The sequence below is a fragment of the Trachemys scripta genome, chromosome 11, assembly GCF_013100865.1.
Source record: "Trachemys scripta elegans isolate TJP31775 chromosome 11, CAS_Tse_1.0, whole genome shotgun sequence".
NCBI lineage: Eukaryota > Metazoa > Chordata > Testudines > Emydidae > Trachemys > Trachemys scripta.
The window spans coordinates 27,453,460-27,477,160 of NC_048308.1; the positions used below are offsets into that span (position 1 = coordinate 27,453,460).

The following is a 23,701-nucleotide window of genomic DNA, read 5'->3' on the forward strand; positions in this document are numbered from 1 at the left end:
CCCTAGTCCTACAATAGGTACTCTACTCCTGGGGGAATTCTGTGCCAAAAAAATTAAAAATCTGCACCTAAAAATTCTGCGCATAATATTTAAAAATTCTTCATTTTTTGTCCAAATAACATAATATAATCAAGCTGGTTTCAATTATTTTGGTAATTTATTTAAACTACAATACAATGGATGGGAAGCATTGGAGGAAATCACCAAACCCTCTCTATCTAAAAGTAATGTAGCTAGTACTGAGCCTTTATTTCTAATTATTAGTCAACAAATATATGCAGCCATATGCTCGGTGTTACATCATAGGTAACTGAAGAGCAAGTGAGGGCTGAGGACTCAAACTCACAATTTATACTGGCTACTGACCATCTCCAAAAAGGTCAGTAGCAAACAGTTCATGGAGCACATTTTAATAGGAAATGTTTTCAGTCTAAAATTTTAGACCAGTTCTAATCACTAAAGCACCATAAGCATTTGTAAGGCCATACTGTCCTTTACACTACTCTGGCAATGTAAAGGAACCTTAAATTTTTTACACCTGTTTTATACTCCTAAGGCAATTCACTAAGACCAATGGGAACAATTCACTAAGCAGGCAGGCTGCTACATTCTGCTCTGCATGAGGGAACAGAGCCTGCCCCATGCCTACTGAAGGACATAAATCCACACCGTGTAGAGGTCAAAGCATAGGGGTTTATTACACACAGCGCTGGCGGAGTGTCACCTGGCTTATTAGGCTCAGAGACACTGTCAATTAATTGATTACAATGAAATATATAGATTTTCCATGGGCGGGGGAAAGTGACAGGGTAGGCAGTTCCACACCCCGGGATAGGTTTTGCAGCAAGACAAGATAGCACAATAGCCAATGGTTAAAAGGTTACACAATGTCTCCGCCCATGGTCTCAAGTTAGCAAATTAACATTTGATTAATACTTTGATAAAATGTTATTAGTATAAAATATATATGTTGAATTCTGATTTAAAGTCCATAGGAATGGAGTAACTCCTTTAATTGTCCGACAGGTACATGTCTAGGGAATAAAGCAAAGAAACAGTAAAAGCATATAAAAATAGAGATTGTCTCCTTTATGTCTTAAGGCAAGGCATTGGTCCCTTGGAAGGGAGGTAGAAAAGTGCCATATCATTATAGTAACATGTGCCAATATTTCATAAACTCAAAGTTAGATCTGTGAAAAAACTGTTTTCCCTTCAGGAGAAACACAATAAGAACAGGGATCCTTTGTTCAATTTAAAACATTGGATGAAACATAATTATTCAGTTATTGCTTCAATATCTGGCATTTCTACTAACCAAGCAAATCTTAGTAAAGGCAATGTTATTTTGTTTACCCCAGCTTTCTCTTAGCTGATCACTATTAGTTAGGCCTCTAGTCTCCAGACCAAACTCTGGACTTCGAGTCTGAAAAAGAGCTGGCACAATCCATATATTCCAAGTTGTTATATAACATGCACATGGATTTTAACCCTTCACCTACCTCTTCAGAAACATCCCAAAGCCCTACCCCTCCACGCCAAGTGTGCCACAATAGTGAGAGAGAGAGACAAAGTCTCTCTCTCTCTCTCTTTTACATGCACAACTGCCCAGTTCCCCCCACCCCCGGCGGTGATTTATGTCTCTCCTGGCTGCTCTGGATGCCCAAACCAACCTGTCTGCAGTGACGGGGTGCATGACCACGTTTCCGGCTTCCCTTTGCTTCCCCGTCAGAAGTCATTTTTCTGTGGGGAAGCAAAGAAATCTGCAGGGGCCATGAATTCTGCACACACGCAGCAGCACAGAATTCCCCCAGGAGTAGTATTCAGACATCTCTCTCCTCCCACCCCTGCACCCCCACCCCCACCCCCTTCTGCACTGGCCAATCTCGTGACCCCATAATGGCCAGATTAAAACAGATGAATATTTATAGTTTATCTAAGAAGTAATTAAAGGAAGTGGGGGAGAGATATGATTGTGCAAATATTTTAAAAGTGCAGTGCCAGGGGGCAAAAAGGGAATTATATAAGGTGGCAAAAGTTGTTAGGAATAATGTGAAATGTATTTCTTAAAGAGAGAATGCAGGCTGAATATTAGAAAAGATATCCTGACAGTGAACTGAATTACATTTGGAACAGTGTCCCAACGGTAGTGGGAAACCCATCACTTGGGACATTTAAAAGTAGACTACACAAAACATTGGGAAAAAATAATAGAGACAATCTAGAGTGGCAAGGGCTGGATGGCCTAATCAATCACTGCTTGATGGACTTTCATGAGGACTGTACACTGTCTTCACAGAATCCTGTCATGACTGTATTGTAAAGTGCTTCACAGACATTCGCCCAAAAAGACTGACTATCTGTTACAATACTTACCCAAGTACTTCATTCCTCACTTAGGATGCTAAAATTCTTCACAGCCTTAACTGTGAACACTTACTTATTAAAAGGCAAAGTGATTTTAGTCAGTATGCCATAGCTATAGACAATAAGCTAGACAACAAAATAATTTGAAATCACTTATATTTGTTGTTATTAGTAGTAAACAATATAAACATATATTTAACATTAACAAAACTATTTTACAAAATAATCTCAAAATTAAATAGTACACCTTTTTAGAAAAATATTTTAAATCTCTACATAAATACATTGAATATATGCAATTTTCTCAGCAACGATATACATTAAAATAATTCATAATATTTTATTTTCCCCACATAATAGCCTTAGTCTATGTAACACTACATATATGGGAAATCATCTTTATCTTTCAACCTGTGCTTATAAGGACACTGAAAATGACAGCCAAGGTGAGAAATAAAGTATGTTTTTAAGAAATAGATACATGTGATTATATCACAAAACTCCTTGGAATCCTGATTGAAAATAAATGTGCTTACTATGTTCTTCAAATTAGTAATTTTGTAGCTATGAAGACTTAATTTTTATTTTCCTTTACTTTAAGTAATTGTCTGTCTTCAATTTTGGAGCAAATTTATCTGTAATGTAATGCAGATTTTGTTAATTTCCTGTTGTGTTTTGATAGTTTTATTTAATATGTCTGTAATTAATGTATAATAATATTCTGAGTACATAGAAATCAAACTCAAATTTACTCATGTTAAAATATTTAAACAAAAGAAGGTCTCCATATTCCTCTTTTCCATGCTCCATGGGAAGGCTCAGGAGAATTTACCCAGGAGGTCTCTGCACAGGTGGTTGGGAGAGGGGAAGGTAGGCTCTTCTACAGAAGTCGGCTCCTGTTATTTATTTGTACTGGAATCAACAACAAGCCCCAGTCATGATGGACCAGGACCCCATTCTGCTAGGCGCTGTACAAACTCAGACAAAAAGATGGTCCCTGTGCCAAAGAGCTGACAATTGAGCTGGGTGTTGTGCTCCAGGGCCAGGGAAGCAGATTGTGACATCTCTGAGCCTGTGTCTGTCCCCTCGCCACTCCTTTGCACAGTAGGAATAGGCATGACCCGTGACAGCCGGGGGTAAAGGCTCCCATCACCAGGGCGGGCTCCAGGGTTTTGGCCGCCCCAAGCAGCCAAACAAAAACAAAACAAAAAAAGCTGCGATCTGTGGCGGCAATTCAGCAGAAGGTCCTTCGCTCCGAGCTTCTACCCATCACCATGCCAGGGGGCAGAGAGGGGGATTTCTCTGTCTCCACAGGACACCTGGCTCAGAGCCAGGCTGGGGACAAGCTGCCCTTGCCTGCCAGGCTGCCACAAGGGGAAGGAAAAGATCTGGGGACGGGATGAGCACTGCTCTTGGCACCCTGGTGCCCTCTAGGCTCCAGGGAGGGCTGCTGCTAATGCAGACTGAGGAAGCCAGGGTCTCCGGCTATGACCGCTCAACTTGCAGCACCCGCTATAGGCGAGCTCCCCGAGCCACTGGAGTTCCGGACGCGGGCGGAGCTCCGCCAGCAGGGGGCGTGGAAGAGCAGCGGCGGCTGCGCTGCAGCAGCGAAGCGTCGCTGGGTGCTGACAGCCACCCGCCCCGACCCAGGCGCCTAAAGGACTTTTCAGCGGGGGGGCACCAGTGGGTTGCTAGCCGTGCTCCACCGCAACCTAGTGACACTCTCCCTGCTCTCCCTCTGCCAGGTGCTTCTCTCCTCCGTTCCCCGCCTTCCCACGCTTCAGCGTCGCGTAGCACAGGGCTGCCCCCCTCCCGGGGCAGATCCCTGAGTGGCCCGTGTGTGTCTGGAGGGGTGAGCTACAGCCTCAGCTGTGTCAGGAGCCCCGCTGCTAGCTGCACTCCGACTGCAGCGCCCCAAGCAGTCACCCCTCCTGCTGCCCAGCCTGCCCACTGGGTCCGCAGGCAGCGGCTGATCACAGCTGCAGGCAGGAAAGCAGGCGCACAGCCCGGGTGACCAGCAGCAGCCAGCGCATACCAGGCTCTCCCTCAGCCTCCCTAAAGAAACGTGTTCTGGAGAATAAGGGGGAAGCCAAAGAAAGGAAACGAACGGCTGTGGGGACGAGTAGGTGCCAGAAGGGACAGCTGTGTAAGATGTGAGGGGTTAATGGGATTCCCTCCAAAAGTTATGGAACGGCAAAAAATAGCGACACTGGTAAAAGTTCATCAATAGGAAATTTTATAAGTGCTTTTTTTAAACACAAAGAGGGTATTTTTTAAAGGAATGAACGCCGGAAATTATTTTATTGCCACCTCCACACACGTTTAAACTTTAAGCAACCAGCTATTAAGTTGTAAAAAATAAAAATAAATGTCAGAGCAAACTGCTGCTTTAACTGTTTCTTTCAATGCAACCATAACCAGGCAGTGGTTACTCACGCCCCCTGACAGTAGTTGGTCCTCATGCTGAAAAGGTTCAACTGGACTAGATGGGTCCCTAGAATAGCAAGTGTCTGATCAGTCCAATCCCAAACCATAGTGTTATCTCTGGAGCCCATCAGCTTTTTATTAGAAAAGTAAAAAAGCTCAATGGTGTCTGTCTCTATACTGTGGGTATATTGACCAAGTGACTGCATGAGCATAATGTTGGACGGGGGTGTATTGTTCTCCCTCCCCTGACCTTTCATGGGGGGCGGGGAGGCTGGGAAAATTCACTGTTGGGGGCTGCAGCATGTGGGTGCTTGTTGCCCATCAACTGTTGAATCCTTGGGCTCAGTGGAATGCACCCTCCTGACTCTAAGGCAGTGATACACAGACCTTAGTGGTTCACAGGGCCGGCTCCAGGCACCAGCTTCTCAAGCAGGTGCTTGGGGCGGCCGCTCCAGACAGGGGCGGCAGGTCCAGGTATTTGGCAGCATTTCGGCGGACGGTCCCTCACTCCACCTGGGAGTGAAGGACCTCCCACCGAATTGCCGCTGCAGATCGTGATCGCGGCTTTTTTTAGATCGCGGTCATGGCTTTTATGTTTGTTTTGGCTGCTTGGGGCGGCCAAAACCCTGGAGCCGGCCCTGGTGGTTCAGGAACCAAATTAGCAATCAGCATTACCAGAAAGAGCCACAGTCTTGTGAATTCATTGTTTCCTTCACTATAGTAGTATATTGGGGTAGACAACCTATGGCATGCGAGCTGATTTTCAGTGGCACTCACACTACCCGGATCCTGGCCACCGGTCCGAGGAGCTCTGCATTTTAATTTAATTTTAAATGAAGCTTCTTAAACATTTTAAAAACCTTATTTACTTTACATACAACAATAGTTTAGTTATATATTATAGACGTATAGAAAGAGACCTTCTAAAAACATTAAAATGTATTACTGGCACGCAAAACCTTAAATTAGAGTGAATAAATGAAGACTCGGCACATCGCTTCTGAAAGGTTGCCGACTCCCATACTATATATTCAACCACACAGCGTTATAATATCATGTGCCCTAAAGAGCTGCAGGAGACACATTAAAGATCCACTTGCAGTTCCAGAACCTCAGTCTGAGTATCCCTGCTCTAGGGGTTGTTTTGCCTCCTTGCTGGGCAGCTGAAAGGCCTTCCAACCCCCCCTCCCCAAGCCAATCCTGCTAGGTCAGAGCAGAGGAGCCAGCTAGGAGACTGAGCTAGACTAGATCCAGGGAGGAGACTGAGCCAGTCCCAGGCACACCTGTACTCCCCGTCACCGCCAGGAGGGAAAGAAGGGGAGCTGGCCCATGCATAGCCCCATGCATGTGAAAAGAACATAAAAATGTTTCTCCTAGGTCAGACCAAAGGTCCATCTAGCCCAGTATCCTGTCTTCCGACAGTGGCCAATGCCAGGTACCCCAGAGGAAATGAATAGAACAGGTAATCATCAAGTGATCCATCCCCTGCCGTTCATTTCCAGCTTCTGGCAAACAGAGGTTAGGGACACCATCCCTAATAGCCATTGATGGACCCATTCTCCATGAATTTATCTAGTTCTAGTTTTGACCTTCACAACATCCTCTGGCAAAGAGTTCCACAGGTTGACTGTCCATTGTGTGAAAAAATACTTCCTTTTGTTTCTTCTAAACCTGCTGCCTTTTAATTTCATTTGGTGACCCCTAGTTCATCCAGGGTGGGATACAAGACCGGTAAGAGGGGGAAGCTGAAACCTGGGAGAGGAGAGGTGGGAGGACCTTGGAGAGGGCAAGGCACAAAGGGGAACTGGAGGGACGTGTGCAGGGTGGGGGTTGCTTTGGCTGAGGGGGACTGGGAGGAGGGGCGTTAGGGAGGCAGGGGTATTTAGATGGACGGGAGAATGAGAGGTGGGGTTATGAAGGGGAGGTAGTGGGAGGAGTGTGGGGAGACAGGGATAGAAGAACAAGGGGTACACAGTGGGGGGGAGAGACCTGAGCAGCTTTGGGGGGAGGGATAGCTCAGTGGTTTGAGCATTGGCCTGCTAAACCCAGGGTTGTCAGTTCAATCCTTGAGGGGGCCACTTAGGGATCTGGGGCAAAATCAGTACTTGGTCCTGCTAGTGAAGGCAGGGGGCTGGACTTGATGACCTTCAAGGTCCCTTCCAGTTCTAGGAGATAGGATATCTCCATTAATTTATTTACAGCAAGGGGTGTTTGGGGAAAGGGGCTGGGCTGGAGGGAGGAGTGTGAGGAGAGGTGAGAGACCTGAGGGAAAGGAGCAGCGCTGGGGTGTGGGAAGCAGAGGGGTTGAGAGGAGGGAGAGTTTAGGGGAATAGGGAATATTTGGGGAGGAGGGCGGTGTATAGAGCGGGGAGGGAACATATTGCTGGGGAGCCTGGCGCACCACTGTGGTACTGTGAGGGTCTTTGCGCCACTCACGTGTGGGCAAAATCACGTGGCGACTCTCCCATATGTTCTGCATTAGGTGGAGAACAACTCATTTGCACGGAGCGCTGCCTCTGCTGTCGATGATGTGCCACAATCACAGCAATTTGTCGGCTTCCGAGCCAGTGATCCGCGAGCCATAAGCCGCAGCCCGTTTGCCTCCTCTGCGGGAGCCAGCGTAGGAGGGAGGCGGGTTTGGGAGCCGCTGGGGGGAGCCCGTTGCTTTGGGGGCGCTGGGGTGGCGGTGCTGCCCGGCACTGCAGAGCCAAGTGAGGTGCAGAGCAGGCAGGGGCAGGCGGGGCTAGCGGAGCTCCGCCGCTCCTCGCACGCGCCGCCGCGCGCACACCCCCGGGGCTGCTGCCTCGCCACGCCGCGAATCGCGCCGCCCGCTAGCATGAGGAGGAAAAAACCCGTGGAGCATAATTTCTGTTCCAGCTAAAAACCTGAACGGGAGCAACCGCCGGGCTGTAACCCCCCACCCCACGGGTTGCAGAGGAAGGGGAGAAGCTGCCAGCCCAACAGGGGTCCTCCCTGCTGAGCTACCCGCGCCGGGCTCCCTGGGGTCTCTCCTTGCTACCAGCCGCCGCCGGGGGATAATGAGGGACCCGTATTTCAAGCCGTCCTGTAAGCAGCAGAACCGGGGCTGAGGAGAGAGAGGAGCAGCTCCTGAGACGCAGCGAGGAAGCTGCCTCCTCCCGGGGATTGGGGTGCCTGGTGCTCGCCGATCGCCTCTCCGCCCATGTGCTTGACTTGTGTCCAGCTGAACAGCCGATAGAGAGAGCCCGGCTGGAAAGAGACTCACTTGCTGGGTGGGGGGATTAGGAAGAGCAGGGGGTCGGGAGGGCTGCCGCTGGCGTTCCCCGCCTTACCAGGGGTGCACTGAGCCTGGGAAGAGATGCCTTTGTGCCCGGTCCTCGCCAAAGGATAGCGCCGTGGAGGAGCAGGAAGACAGGGAGGAGGGGGCAAGCATCTGCCCTTCTCATTGCAGGCTTTGCAGCTAGTTTGCTCGGAATACATCGGTTTTCCCCCTCTGACATACAGGTGCAGCAGAGGGAAGTGGAATCAGGGAGATACAGAGCGAGCGAGCTGCACAAAGGTAAAACGGGACTGCATGTCTTTGTGTGGCTCCTGGTTTTAAGAGGGGCGGGGAAGGAAGGGAAGGTTCTGCCTGTTAAGTGGGGAGCGATTGGAAAGTAAGGGGTTGCAAAAAGAAAAAGAGGAAGCATCTGAAAAAAGGGGAGTGAGGAGAGAAGCCAGAAAGGAAAGAAAAGAGGAGGTAAGGTAAGGAGAGAGAATAAGAAAGAGGAAGGGAGACAGAAAAGTGCAGAAGGGCAGAGAAACAGGGAAGGAAAGAGGCAGGGAGAGAGAAGAGTAGAAAAGTAGAGAGTGAAGGGGAGAGGCAGACCCTTGCCCCCTTGTGCTGTGCAAGCCTAGTGGTGCCTCCTTTCTGGTGACTCTGGCTAGCCCCTCCATATTATGTCTGCACTCCGAAGGAAATTTGGGGACGATTACCAGGTAGTGACCACCTCTTCCAGTGGCTCAGGCTTCCACCAGCAGCAAGCGGCAGCAGCTGCTCCTAGAAGAAAGAGGCAGCGATTTGTGGACAAGAATGGTCGTTGCAATGTGCAGCATGGCAACTTGGGCAGCGAGACAAGCCGCTACCTGTCGGACCTGTTCACCACCCTGGTGGACCTTAAGTGGCGCTGGAATCTCTTTATCTTCATTCTCACTTACACTGTGGCCTGGCTCTTCATGGCCTCCATGTGGTGGCTCATTGCCTACATGCGGGGCGATCTGAACAAAGCCCATGATGATAACTACACTCCCTGTGTGGCCAATGTCTACAATTTCCCCTCTGCCTTCCTGTTCTTTATTGAAACTGAGGCTACCATTGGCTACGGCTACCGCTATATCACTGACAAATGCCCCGAGGGTATCATCCTTTTCCTCTTCCAGTCCATCCTGGGCTCTATCGTGGATGCCTTCCTCATTGGCTGCATGTTTATCAAGATGTCCCAGCCTAAGAAGCGGGCAGAGACACTGATGTTCAGTGAGCATGCTGTCATCTCCATGCGGGACGGCAAACTTACCCTTATGTTCAGGGTAGGCAACCTTCGCAACAGCCACATGGTCTCAGCGCAGATCCGCTGCAAGCTACTTAAAGTAAGTTCATGGTCCTATTCTTGCCCTCTCCTTGGCGGTCAAACATCCTCATGAACCATTCATCTCTCCGTACAGCTCTTGTGCTGCTGTCTCCTTCGCAGAGCTCATCCAACTCCTCCTTCACTTTCCTCTTCTCTCCAGAACCTTCACACCATCTCTTCCTCCTCCTCTGCATTAACACCTCCTGTACATTCCTGTAGTCCTCATGCTGCCTCTTCCTCCACAGAGCACTCACATTTCACCCTTCACCCTCTCCCCAGAATTCTCTCACCTTTTCCTGCACCTTTCCCCATTCCCTTGAAGCACTCACACTTTCTTCCCCTTTCACCAACCTCCTTCTCCCCAGACCACTCTCAGCTCCCCTTCTACTTTCCCACCTCTTCCAGAGAGCATTCAAGATGATTTTTCCACCTTAACACTTCCGACTTCAATACCTTCCTCCTCTTCTCTCCAGAGCTTTTCCATATTTTTTTTTCTGCTTCTCCTTCCTTTCTCCTCTTTCTTTTCAGCACTCTCAGCTCCATCACCTTCCTTCTGAGCTCTCCAATTTCAACCTTCCTCTTCTTTCTCCAGAGTTCTTGCATTCCCACTCTATCAGAACTCATCTTCATTCAATCATCTTCATTTTCAAAGCATTAGATTCCCAAGTCAGAGTTAACTTTTAAACTCTCCTCCATCCAGGTCAGTTTTTTAAATCAACGTTTTTCTTTGTTTGCTTCTTTGTGTGTCAGTCTTTGGAGTATCTTGCAAGCACAAGAGTATTTTCTACAGTTGGCCTTTAACTTTTGGTCTCTGCACCCTTTACACTATAGTTTGCTGTCAACACATTTCCAGTTTGGTTATTATGTCTATTCAGCACCGTAATATGTGTGCATTTTATAGACAGAATAGGTAGATTCCTGCCCTTAACATTACACAGCCTACATTTTGAGCTGTTAAGTAAACAGGGTCTGTTTTTAAAGAAAGCAATCTCCATTCAGAATCTCTGGTTATTGTTTTAACTTTTGTTTTTGTTTTGTCAATTTTCTGGTGTATCTTTTTTTAATAATATTGAGGGCCAGTCACAGAAATTTGTGCATATAGTTCATTAACTTCATGGGAGGCCTAATCTCAAGATAGTGGGTTTTAAACTTGTATAGATGATTTGTAAGGAAAACTGACCATTATACTGACATGCTAAATATAATTTAACATCCTTACATGATCTAGAATAAACTTAGATTCAAGTCAAATTTGGTCCAAAACCTAAAAACAATTGAAATATTTCTATGGTGCTCTAAAAGAAAAATTCTGTGGTAAACGGTACATATTTTAAAATATCAACCTGAAGTGTTTGCAACTCAGACATTTCAGTATTTTTATAGCGCTTGATCTACAATCCATTGAAGTCAATGGGAGAAACTCCCATTGACTTCAGTGGGCTTTGGATGAAGCCCCTAGATTATAGTAGTCGGCAAATGAAATTGACTAGAATTTGATTATAAATACTCATCCTCTAGAAAATGGATATTCACTACATTAAAATATTGAAAACTAAAAACATTTTTTAAAATATTCTCGAGGGTTATTGGTAACAAAGGTTAAGGTATTCCCCCTCTCCCAAGCCAAATTCTGCTCTCAGTTATCCCTGTGGAAGTCCTTTAAAATCATGGCAGTTCCATAGTTTTAACTAAGGCCCCAATCCTGCAATTTGAAAAGTGTTAGCAGAGTCCCATTGATTTCCAAACAATGAGGCATATATGCCACAGTATGGTTAAATGCGGAGGCTGCAACTTTATTAAAACTTTGTAAATTACCTGGCAGGGCTATTCTAGAGAAGGTTTCAACTGGTCGTCAATGGCTCCAGCTTGGCAGACGTGAGGGTGGAAGTGAGGGCAATGCCCACTCCGGCCTGCCCAGGAACCCTGGCTGGAAGCCAAGGTCCCAACCTCTTCTCCCCTCCTCCACGCAGGAGGTAGAAGAGATGAGGAGACCTCACAGTGTGAGAGACACAGGAGCGTACCCCCTTATCGTGCAATGCTATGCTTGGGGTCCTTGCCCAAGCAGCCCCTTGGGTTACATGGACCTCACTTTGGACCCTTTTGAACCCACCAACTGTACTAGAAACTTTTAAAGTCATGACAGATGTTATTTAAACCCTAAATCTGGACCGCCAGGATGATGGGTGGAAAGTGAAAAATCCCACATAGAAATTTGACAGTTTTGTCATATGGGGAAAAATCCCTTCCAGAGCCCGAAGAAAACTTGGCAATCAGCTTTCTCCTGGCATCATAAGAGATCTAGCTCACTAGAGAAGAGTGAGCCTGGAAAAGAGCCCAACGTGGCTGCTCCCAAGCACCAAACAGACACAGCGTCCACCTTCTTGCTGCCCTGTAGGGGAGAGATAAGCAGCTGGCCCATCTCTACCCTCCATGTCCAATGGCAGCAGCAGTAGTAGGCAGGACAGGCCCCACAGCACAGGGAATGGGGGTGGGAAATGAGAAAGAAGCAGCACCTTCCCCCTCTCCCAGACACACATGCTATGGGGAGGGAGAACCTGGGGAAGTGCAGGAGCTCCTGCTTCAGATCTTTCCCTCTCCCCCTCACTTGTTGGGGGGGACCCTGTTGCTCCTGGACCCATCAGCGGTGCACACTGCCTATCCAGATGAGCATAGGATAGAAAAATTTAAAGAAATTATAGAAATTAAGTTGCTTCTTTATTACCCTGCCAGGATAATTTCCATAGATCAAAATTGAAATATTTAAGGGAGGTACTCTAACTTTCCCCCCTTGGCAGCTATTTTGATATTTTTGATAACGAAATCAGACCTTAGTTATATATTTTCCATATCTGGTTAAAGGGGATTGTTTACTATTATCAGTGGTTTAAATTACTAAAATAAATTGTGTGTGAAATAACCAGGTTGGTGTTCATCTAATCTTAAGAGGGCAGCAAACTAAACCATGGAACTGCTTTACATTATTAGGCTCTACTGTCCAGTTAGAGGTCTGGGCTAAAATCAGTAGTCTACCTTATATTTAATTATTTTAAGGTGTTCAGCCCTGTGGTACATTTCAATAACAATGCTGCTCTGTGAATTAAAAAGTTCTCCCTTTGAGTAATTTTGGCATGCCCCTGCAAAGGATTATAAAAGCTGAAGCTGCTTTTAGAACTTGCCATGATTCCACAAAACTTAGCAAATGTTACAGATCTTAGTGCATGACTCTATAATCACTTTTTATGCTTGGTTTGGAAGAGTGAGCCAATCCATGAGTGAGATTTATTGTGCAAATGTGTTGAATATAAATATTTCTGTGAAGAAACTTGTGTTGGTATCAATTTAAATAAAACACCAAATGCATCATAATATGTAGAAATAAAATCACATAAAATCAGGCTACAATTAAAGGCATTATATTAAAAATTGTACTGTAGAATGTTTATGCATACTGTGCCACACAAACAATAACAGTATGAGAGTTTGTGCATTATGGTAATTTTGAACTGAATTGTGTCCCTGAGCTGACATGCATAGAGGGTGCTCTCCCCACACACGTCTCCCTAGGCTTTGTGGAAACGTGTCTGTCCTTCCTCAATTTTTCAGACCTGGTGGAGAGCTCTCTGCGAGGATGGGGATGTGTGTGTGGAGTTAGCTAAAGGAGAAGGGTAAGTTAGGGGCCAGAAAATGGCTAGAAGCTATGTACACTGACCCCAACTAGCTCTGCACGGTATACTCTGAAAAGTTTGTGAATCTCTCTTCACCATGGATCGTCCAACATGCGCAGGTTCTGGGAGCTGAGCCCAGAGCATGCTGGACAAAACTTGGCTCCTAGATAGAATTATTTGACAAAAAAATTCTGCAGTGAGAGTGATCTTGTAGGCAAAGGAAAACTTTAACAAGAGTACTGAAATGTGTAAATAGTCTTTTAAAAAAGTTTTCCATTCCAGTATAGTACTTGGAAAATTTTTCACTGATTTGTGAGACCTATGTTGGATTTTCTTTGTTTGAGGAACACAGGACATTCATTTTAGAGGTTAGTGAAACATTGTTTTATCCCAAGACAAAGTAATAAGATTGGAATTTCAAAGTTATCTCTACAGCTGGTTTGAAGAAAACCTTCTATTAAGATGCTAATTTGATGGAAAATGGCTTTTTCAACAAATTAGAATTTTTCACAAAAATGTAAGTTGTTGAAATATTATTTTTTTCTGAAAAATACCCAAAAAACTCAAACTAAAAGTTCTGGAAAATGTTTGGTTTTGAGGTTTTTTGACAAAACTCCAAAAATTTTGAAGAATTTTGACAAAAGTGAAAACCATGTCATTTCTGTTGACTCCTTTATCTCCCCACTCCCTATCCTCTGCCTCAAATATATAAATATACATTTTCCAGTCTTCTCTGGTTAACTCTGTCCATCATCATAAAGTTCATTTGAGATCACTTGCAAACTACAATCCTATTGTTTAAAATAATGTAGGGGCCAGACTCTTATACTCTTGTTCAGATTGATCTCTGATCCTGGAAACATGTGAGTAGATAGGTAACTTTATTCCTATGAATACTTCATTTGGACTCATAATGTGCTTAAAGTTTAAGCATGTGCAAAAATGTTTGCAGTAGTAGCCATTAAAATTGCATTTTTATTAAAACCAGTCTTTGAAGCATAAAATATTGTCATGTCAGAATAAAAGAGCTTCAGCATTAACAATGAAAAGTTATTTCGACTTTCAATATATTATCAGTTATTGGTGAACTTTTTTTATGCACATAGGCCAAAATTTTCAAAAATAGGAGCCTAAAATTAGGATCCTAAACCCATATTTAGGGAGCTGAGGGTGGGATTTTCCAAAGCACCTAAGTCACTTAGGAGCACAAGTCCCATTGACTTCAAACTGCAAATCTTGATAGAGAAATATAGCCTGGTCTAAGTATTTCAGCCTTCTTGACTTGTGGAAGTTTAATATATCAGAAAGTGGCAGATATAACATGGACTTTGCGCTTATTGGTTTTGTCTGAATTTGTTTTGCTCATAATAAGAGTAGCATTGAAACCTTGGACTTTTCCTTTTCACTACAGATGAGGATTTGAAGTGTGACACTTATTAGTAATAAAAAAAAAAAAAAAAAAAAACACTCCATGTAAATCTGAAATTCCACTAACATTTACTACCACGACTAACAAAATTCTACTAACACTAAACCCAGTTTGGAAACTAATTAAAGAAACAACCACAAAACATCTACATTAGCAGTTTAAAGTGGTAAGAAGGTAAAGAACTAGAAACAGGGAAATAAAAAAATCTGATTTAAATATAATCAATTTAAATAAAAAATCATTATTTAAAATGTTTTAAATGTCAAGTTTTACATTATTTTTTAAAAGTCATGATTTTATCTCCATTGACCAGCTGCTGATCCATTAGGACAAGTGGCTGAGGAGGGACAGGGAATGGGTAGAACCATGGCTCTTGCTCCTTCAGCCTACTGAGTTGGTCGACCACTTGGGAGGAGGGCACATGTATGTATTGAAAGGGTGCAACAAATTGCTCCCCACTTCCAGCACAACCGGGATGCTTCTGACTCTATTCATGGGTTGGTGCTATTACATACTACTCCTTATTTGGGATGTACATATAATGCAGTAAAGCATCAAGAGGTTTGCAAGACTATGAAGTATCATGCATCGGAGAATACTGAGAATATCCTGGAAATCTCAGTAAATCAAAAATCCTGAGCTGAACCTCTCAAGATCAAAAATCATGAAGCAGAGCTCAAAACCTCATGAGATTTGCCCCACAAATCATGAGATTTTTTTAGAAACATCATTAAACCATGTTTTTTTTAGTCTGTCTTGTGACTTTTTAATTCCCCTCTACTCTTCTGGGTATGTGTGTGAGATAGTTTCAGGTTGAAAAGTCACCCTTTAATCCACACAAAATGCATGCCTCTTCCTGGCTGCTCAGATGGAGACTCCACTTACCATCTCCTCACCCCTAAGCTGTGGGAACTTCCAGACATTTCCTTTTAATGTCTTGACTCCCTTCTGCCTTGATGCTTCTCTTCTTCCCTGGACCCAGCAGCACGACTTCTTCAGCTCTCCCCCTCATTGCCTTGCTGCCCCCCAGGATTTCTCTGTCTGGATCCCAAGCAACACTGCGTTCCCCTGGCTGCTTTGGGAGGACTCCCCTTTTCCACCGCTACCACCAGGCTGGGAGAGCTGCCATCTGATATCTCCATCTCCTGCCCCATTGGCAGTAATAGGAGATGGTGGCCATTTTGAATATTTATGAAAATTAAGATGTTGTCAATGTCAGCCTTTCATTATTTTTTCACGAGAGAGGTAAGTGAACACCCCCGAATCTCTAGTCATGATAAAATGTAGAGAGGTGGCAATACTGCACTCTCATTCAGCTGCTCCTTGTTGTGATGTAGCTCAGCTGAGATCTCCTGTCCATCAGGGTTATAGGAGTTGCTGCTGCTGGCCACCAAGGGCTGCTGTATAACTTGCCAAGCAGGCAGCCAGGAGGCCTCCATACCTACTCTCCTCCTGGCTTCCCCTACTGGATCCAGGGGGAGATGCCACTGGGAGTGTTTAGGCAGTGGCAGAAGGGGAGGGGAAAAGCCCAGCTTTACTTCAGACAGCTCCATGCAGCAACAAACTATCCCCTACAGCAGGGGGTGGGGTCATGAGGTTATTATATGGGGGATCACAAGCTGTCAGTCTCCACCCCAAACCCCGCTTTGCCTCCAGCATTTTTAATGGTGTAAAATATATAAAAACGTGTTTTTAATTTATAAGGGGAGGTTGTACTCAGAGGCTTGCTATTTGAAAGGGGTCACCAGTACAAAAGTTTAAAAAGCACTGCCCTACAGCCTTCAGCACCCATCTTAGCTACCTTAACATCCCCCAGACTTTCTGCAGCATGCACCCCCTCTTTCCCCACACACACACACCCTCATCCACGACTTTTGAGTTTTGTGTAGCTCCGTGCCCCACCTTAAGTGCTTAAGGCAGGTTGTGTTGCTTATAAACTGAAGTTTATGGTTGTATGCAAAGTATTTTCAGCTTTTCAAAGTGCATACAAAACACAGTGGAGCAGCACCAATTTTGGCAGCTATTGATTTATATGCCATTGTGTTGTAACCATGTCACCAAGTTAAGTACAAGACTGTTTTCAGTTGCATTGTTTTTTTTTTACATTATTGAAGTGACCACAAGACTGCTAACAAAAAAACAATTCCCTTCCAAAAATGTCCGGTGGCACACCTGTATGTTTTTGGCATTTGTGTGTCCTCTCTCTCTCTCTCTCTCTCTCTCTTTCTCTCTGTTTCCCTTTTCTGACCCTCTGTTCTGCTTCCTATCTGGAAGGGTCTTTCGGTTTCAGAGGCTTTTAATATACAGCCGCCAGAGCAGATTCCTCTGCTGCTTAAAAGCTGGATCTTTCTCTCAAGGCAACCAGTATGACTTCCTCTGGTACCATAATTGGTCGGATTTTGTAATTCACTGCTATGCTGACTATAATACCATCAATACTACAATCCAAGGGCACATGTGTACATATATCTATATAGATATATATATACACACCTCTACTCCAATACAACGTGACCTGATACAACACAAATTTGGATCTAACGTGGTAAAGCAGTGCGCCGGGGGGGTGGAGCTGCGCACTCCAGTGGATCAAAGCAAGTTCGATATAACGCGATTTCACCTAGAACGTAGTAAGATTTTTTTGGCTCCCGAGGACCGTGTTATATCGGGGTAGAGGTGTATATACACATACACACTTTAAATATATGCAGATACAGTTTTATTTTTGTAAATGTTAACAGTCCCAGTATAATTAATTACAGATGCCTTCTGAATTATAACAACAAAAGACATAATTAGAGGAAATAATACAAGCTGGATCTTGCCAACATTTAAGAATGTAACTCTATCAGTGTGTGTAATCCCCTTGATTTAAATAAGACTATCCATGTTAGTAAAGTTGCATGCAAGATCTGGCCTACATCAGCAATGAATAAGTTTTAAAAAGTATTACAATATTACTTGAAACCAGAAACTTCATTTTGGTCACTTATATCAAAAGTTGGTATTGGCAGATGTGCCAGTTTTTGACTTACCGGTAGTTCACATTTACTTAGAGAAAATAACTTCTCTGTTTTATAAAGTAAAGTCAACAATAAATTGTGAAAAGAGCAGGAGTACTTGTGGCACCTCAGAGACTAACAAATTTATTAGAGCATAAGCTTTCGTGGGCTACAGCCCACTTCTTTGGATGCATCTAATAAATGTGTTAGTCTCTAAGGTGCCACAAGTACTCCTGTTCTTTTTGTGGATACAGACTAACACGGCTGCTACTCTGAAATAAATGGTGGTTACCAGCAAAGACTACAGTGATCTGTGCTAGCAGCATAGTCCGAGCACTAAGAAAGGGAAATAAAGAATCACAGCAACAGCAGGAGGTGGGAGAGAAGGAGGGAAAAATATGGCAGAGCAGCAGGAAAGGAGGTGTATTGAGTCAATAGGAAGAGAAGAAGGAGGGTGATATATGGTAACAGAATTGCAAAGTGTCCTTTGTTACTATACATCATATGTAAATTAGTAATCCAAAAACTATATAAAGATTTAATTTTTGTGCGAGATCATGGCTCTATTAACAAATCATTTGCATGTCACTCAGTTTATTGCCTGAGCCACTTGATGAAATTAAGTACATAAAGTTGTTGTATTTAGTTATTGGAGGTAGGATAATTTTCTCTTTATGACCTGGTAATTTACAAGGTTAAAACTAATTGGAAATAAAATGGAAGATTCCTTCATATTATTATAAGGCCGAAGGGACCATTGTGATCATCTAGTCTGACCTCTTGTATGACACTGGTGTTAGGACTTCCCTGAATTATTCCTGTTTGAACTAGAACATATCTCATAGAAAAACATCTTGATTGTCAAATGTCCAGTGACAAAAAATCTAACACAGCCCTTGATAAGATGTTCCAATGGTTAATTATCCTCTCTTTTAAAATTGTGCACTGTATTTCTAATCTGAAAGTGTTCCGGTCTTGCTTAAATTTAAATTTTATACATGTGAGTAGCCACATGAGTTCTTACTCATGAAAGTAAGGCCAAGGGTCTACTTGTGTGAGTAAGGACTCAGCAAAAAGGTTTTCCAGAACAAACCTTAAATGAGTACCATAAACTTGAAATCTAGTCAAATTTTAATAAACGTGTTAAAAGTGGTTTCTGATTCTATACCTGCCCTTGAATCCCTCTGCTAATTTTTGTGGTTTTTACTATCACATTTTCCTATTTAAAAAAACAAAAAACAAAACATTTTCCTCCCATCCTCTGTTGCAGAGTAAATAATTTTCACAAACAGAAAGAAAACTGACAAGCTAACGCTCCAAACCTGCCTTTGCACAAGAGGAGTGCTGTATCCATGCAGAGCCCATTGTAGGACAAGGGCCTGATCACATGTGAAACAGTAAAACTGACTGTACGCAAAATGCTGTCAAATGGACAAAATAAACAAAGTAGAAAATCACATTCTGGTCTGCAGTATTTTAACCAATAATTGCTACAATACCTAAGCTTACTGTAACTGAAAGAAAAACAATCTCCCCATAATTTTGAAATATGTACATTTGAATAATAGACACACAATGTAGCATAGTTCTAGACACACAATATAGCCGATAAAGCAAAAGTTTCAATTGAATCAGATTAAAAAGTGTCTTTCACAGTACTGGAATGATATTTCTCATCTTTATAGTTACAGCCATAAAATATGACCTTTTTTTTTTTTTTTTTGAAGTGTAAAACTCGAAAGGTTTGGTTAAAAAAAACGTAATGTTGCTGCCTTATACAGGTAGATTAAGATGATCAAAAATGGAAAAAAAAAGTGGCAGTTGTCATCAACATTTTGAAATCTGTGAATTTTTCCAAACTGCTTTAAAATAGATTCCATTTGAAGCTTGATTTTCAGGATTGCCTTTGATATTCCAATTCTGCTATCTACCGAATAGCTTTCATAATGACTTGACATTAAACCTAGAAAGCTTGCATCCTGTTTCCCTTGTTCACTAACAAACAGAGTCGTGCAAAAGAATAACATGAAGGAGGACATATGACCTGTTTTTGATAAAAGGCAGTTTTAGCTGTTTGTGTTAGTCTTGTGATATATTTTAAATATAAAACAAAGCATAGAGAAAAATTGAAGGGCTTGTCAGCATTGCCATGCAGTTTGAACTATGGGGCTATGAATAGCAGTGCGCACCAAAGTGCTGCACTGTAACTCCCCTGTGTGGATGCTGCTGGAGCAAACTAAAAGGTTCCTAGTTCATATTAATGTAATCCTCTTCAAACTGTATTACAGTAATGTGAATGAGGAACCTTTTCACTCACACCTGCGACATCCACATGAGGGAGTTTGAGTGTAGCACTTTGGTGTATACTGCTATTCAGGCCACCATAGTCTGAACTGCAGGGCAGTGTAGAAGTGCCCTGAGAATCTATACATCATATAATAATAAACCCCACTGGCTTTATTTGCAACTTATAATTACCAGTGTACATTTAGATATGGTGAAATTTACCCAGCTTCTTCAGAGACACAGAAGTTCCTAATACTGCAGAACTGCCATGGTTATGCTGCATGAGACAAGGAAAGAGGACTCCATACTCCTTGCATGCAATAGAATTGGGCACCAGGACTGTGTTGTGAAAGGCAGTGTGGGTGTGGTGTTTTGGTGGCAGGCCTAGCTAGTGCGCTTGAGATTATACAGATGCTAGTTCAGGTACTGAAATAATAATGACCTGGAAAGTTTAACTTAAATATGCAGATTTTTTAAACAGGGTTTATTTGAGCTGACACTTTGAACTTCAACATTCAGCTCAGAATATTTTTACAGATTTGTTATGAGGTTCTTCAAATACAGTTTATAGGAAAGAAGTTGACAACCATTAACTACAACAACAAACGCCACTCTCTACTCTGATTATGCAGTTATGCACACTGAGTATGTAGTTATTCTAGAATAAAATCTTGTAAGGGAATACTTTAAAATATGTTTTCTACTCACTTTTGCACTGCCATTAAACATTGTTAATCAGCTTCCGTACACCTGCATGTCATTGAGCAGCCCATTAATACATTTAAATGCAGTAGATTTATGTAATAAGTTTATTATAATAGAAGGCCTATTGTGGCCTTGTGACTCTTTGGTCTTCTGGATATAGGGTGACCAGTCAGTAAATGTGAAAAATCGGGACGGGGGTGGGGGGTAATAGATGCCTATATAAGAAAAAGACCCAAAAATCGGGACTGTCCTTATAAAATCGGGACATCTGGTCACCCTATCTGGATACATTCTGTAGCATGCAGGTTTTATATTACATTTTAACATATATACACCAGTGGCAATAGGTTAAACTTGTTGGAGGGGCAATGTAACTCTCTCTGGCTGCACAGATACTCATTAATGGCCTGAATCTGCCACGCTGACTCTCAGAGAGTAGTCCCTTACATGTGACTAGTCCCATGGACTTGATTGCAACCACTTGCCTGATAGTAGCAGGGCTCTAATTAAGGGTACTTTTAAAATTTCCTTTCAACTGGTTTTGTGGCTTTTCAATGAACTCTTGCTGCTTTTCTCTGGGGCCCCCTAGTCAAACATGCCCATTTACACTCTGTCGCCTGAGCTATCATGGGAGGAGCTGCCCCTGCATGAATACTTCTTTTGACTGAGCTGTTCTGTAAAATGAAGGCTGTGAATGAGCTGCAGAATTGGATTAAAGGCACATTTATTTTACTCTGATTTTATTTCCTAACTTTTCAGTGTGGCAGTGCCCCAGGTGTCCTGGTGGCAGAACCACCACTGATGTACACCCACTTCTGTAATTTGTGTTAACAGACATTTTGGGGCCAGGCATTTTTCCAAAGCTCATGAGTTAGTGAGCTGTAATTATAGTAAGATGTATATCGTAAATAATTCATGCATGTTCTGTATGAACAACATTGGGTTTGTGCCTGGTTTTCTATAACATAGCTGCATAATGATTTGTTTGGATTTTGTCTCAGATGATTGATAGTGCAAAGTGTTGGCAATGATGTGAATTGCTGTCAGGCTGTCTCAAAAATTGCTGTACTAGTGGTGATTTTTTTTCTCTTTTTTTTTCTGCATGCTTGTCTAGTCTCGGCAGACACCTGAGGGCGAGTTCCTCCCTCTTGATCAACTTGAACTGGATGTAGGTTTTAGCACAGGGGCAGATCAACTTTTTCTTGTTTCCCCACTTACGATCTGCCATGTGATTGATGCCAAAAGCCCCTTCTATGACCTCTCTCAGCGAAGCATGCAAACTGAACAGTTTGAGATTGTCGTCATCCTCGAGGGCATTGTGGAAACAACTGGTGAGTAAAAAAAACAACAACCCAGCAAAACATATGTTTGTATATAGTTTATAATTGTGTTGCTTTTTCCAAAGGTGAAATAGATTTTTACAATGGCTTTTACTCAATTGTAGTAGAATGTCATGAATGCATACAAGGTGACTGTACACCTATTTTCAAGTGAACTACATATTATTTGAGCAATTGTGTTGAAAACTAAAACATATGTTTTATAAATATGCATCTGCATGCTCAAGAGGGTTGGTGAGCTAATAAAATAACAGTAGATATCTGTAGAAATTGATTCAGCTGCTCAGTTGTGCCTGTATCAGGCCTTTTGGAATGTAGAAAATAAATGACAGATGCATGCAGGTCTGTTCTCATTGCAGTCTTTACTGTAGAATAATGTATTTTATGTTTGCTGCAAGGTACATGCATGATTGTGTTGGAGTTACTAGTGGACAGACTCAGCAGTAGGCTTGTGTGCATGCTAATAAGCATGACTTCAATGGGAGAATATTTAGAGATAATACATTTAGGAAAATATTCTATTTACTATTTTTTCAGTTCATATTTTTGTTTTTAAATATTTTTGTACTACCCAAATGTAATAGGGGAAAATGTTTAAAATAAAGAGAAACTTTTGATATTAGATTCCTTCTAAAGGAGAAAAGTACACTGTGTACATAAACAAGGGAGTATATTTTATGAAGAATTTATGCCATTAACTGTATTTTTAATCCAAACATACTGTTCTAATTCTGAACATTGTCCGCACTAATGTAATTTGAATACACCTTCGGTTCCAAAAAATACCAGTTTTTTGTGGATGGAATATTGAATAATATAGGGCCATGAGCATGTGGACAAGAGTCAACATTCACAGAGGTTGTGGCAGGATAGAAGCGAGAGGGCCTAAGCTCGCAGTCATTGAATAAATTCAGTACAGCTTCCACTGAAGTCAGTGAGAGCAGAAGTAGGTCCTTTGTCCTTATTTAACTAAAACTCCTGCTAACGTTAGTGAGTGTTTTGCTTGTGTAAAATCTTAAGGACTAAGACTCAGAATGTTTATATAAACAGAACTACTATGCATATGCTATTTATTAGAGATTGGTGATATTGGGAAAAGAATTCTGCAAATAATCATTGGAATTTTTAAACTTGCTTTGGCTGTGTTTTCACCCCCTTTTTAATTCAATGTTTGTAAATATTCTAGTCTTAAAATGGTCTTCATATTATCAAAAATAAGCTTCTGGGAGTAGGATCTTATTCTGAAAACCCTAACTCACATGAATTTGCAGGATCAGGAGTGAGATTTATAGAAGTAGACAAAAATGGGATAAACGAAGTGAAAAATAATATATATGGATAAAGCATGAAAAAAACGAAAGAGCTTAGAGTACAATAGAGAGAATGTGAACAGAAGATAGAACAGGAGAAGCTCAGAGAGAAAGCAACCCAATTCTTCAATTAACTGGTGAGAGATGAAGCAGAATTAGACTATTAGAGTTTGAGAATGGAGAAGAAACAGTGGAATGCAGCCGGGAAAGCAGGCTGTGAGAAATTAAATGGGAAAAGGATGGTACTGTAAGAGGACTAAGAAAGAAAAAAAGGGAGGGCTGATTTCATACAAAATACATTTGACATCTGCACTGTGGACAGTTTTTACTGTGAATCTGGTCTATAGAGAAGAAAAATACAAGTGATACAAATAAAGAACTGAAATAAAAAGGCAGTCTAGTCTAGTTTCTGGTGCCAAACATATTACTTATAGGGATTTACCACATGTTCCTGGATTGAACAATAAACTGTGTTTTCACTAGATTAAGTGAAAATTAGAAAGTTTCTCTCTTGTCTTTTACATTTAAAAAAAATCTTTCTCCATTTTTTTCCTTACTTTCCTTCCTATTATCCCTTCCCAAAAATA

General features: G+C 42.6%; 1 protein-coding gene across 1 annotated transcript in view; it reads left to right on the forward strand.

The window, feature by feature from the left end:
• Positions 1-8,570: 8,570 nt before the first annotated feature.
• Positions 8,571-23,701, forward strand: part of KCNJ3 (potassium inwardly rectifying channel subfamily J member 3) — a 179,989-nt gene continuing 164,858 nt past the window's right edge. The window contains exons 1-2 of the mRNA XM_034786378.1: positions 8,571-9,396; positions 21,579-21,795. Of these exons, the coding sequence (XP_034642269.1) occupies positions 8,710-9,396; positions 21,579-21,795 (904 nt within the window). The 5' untranslated portion in view covers positions 8,571-8,709. The remainder of the gene's footprint in view (positions 9,397-21,578; positions 21,796-23,701) is intronic.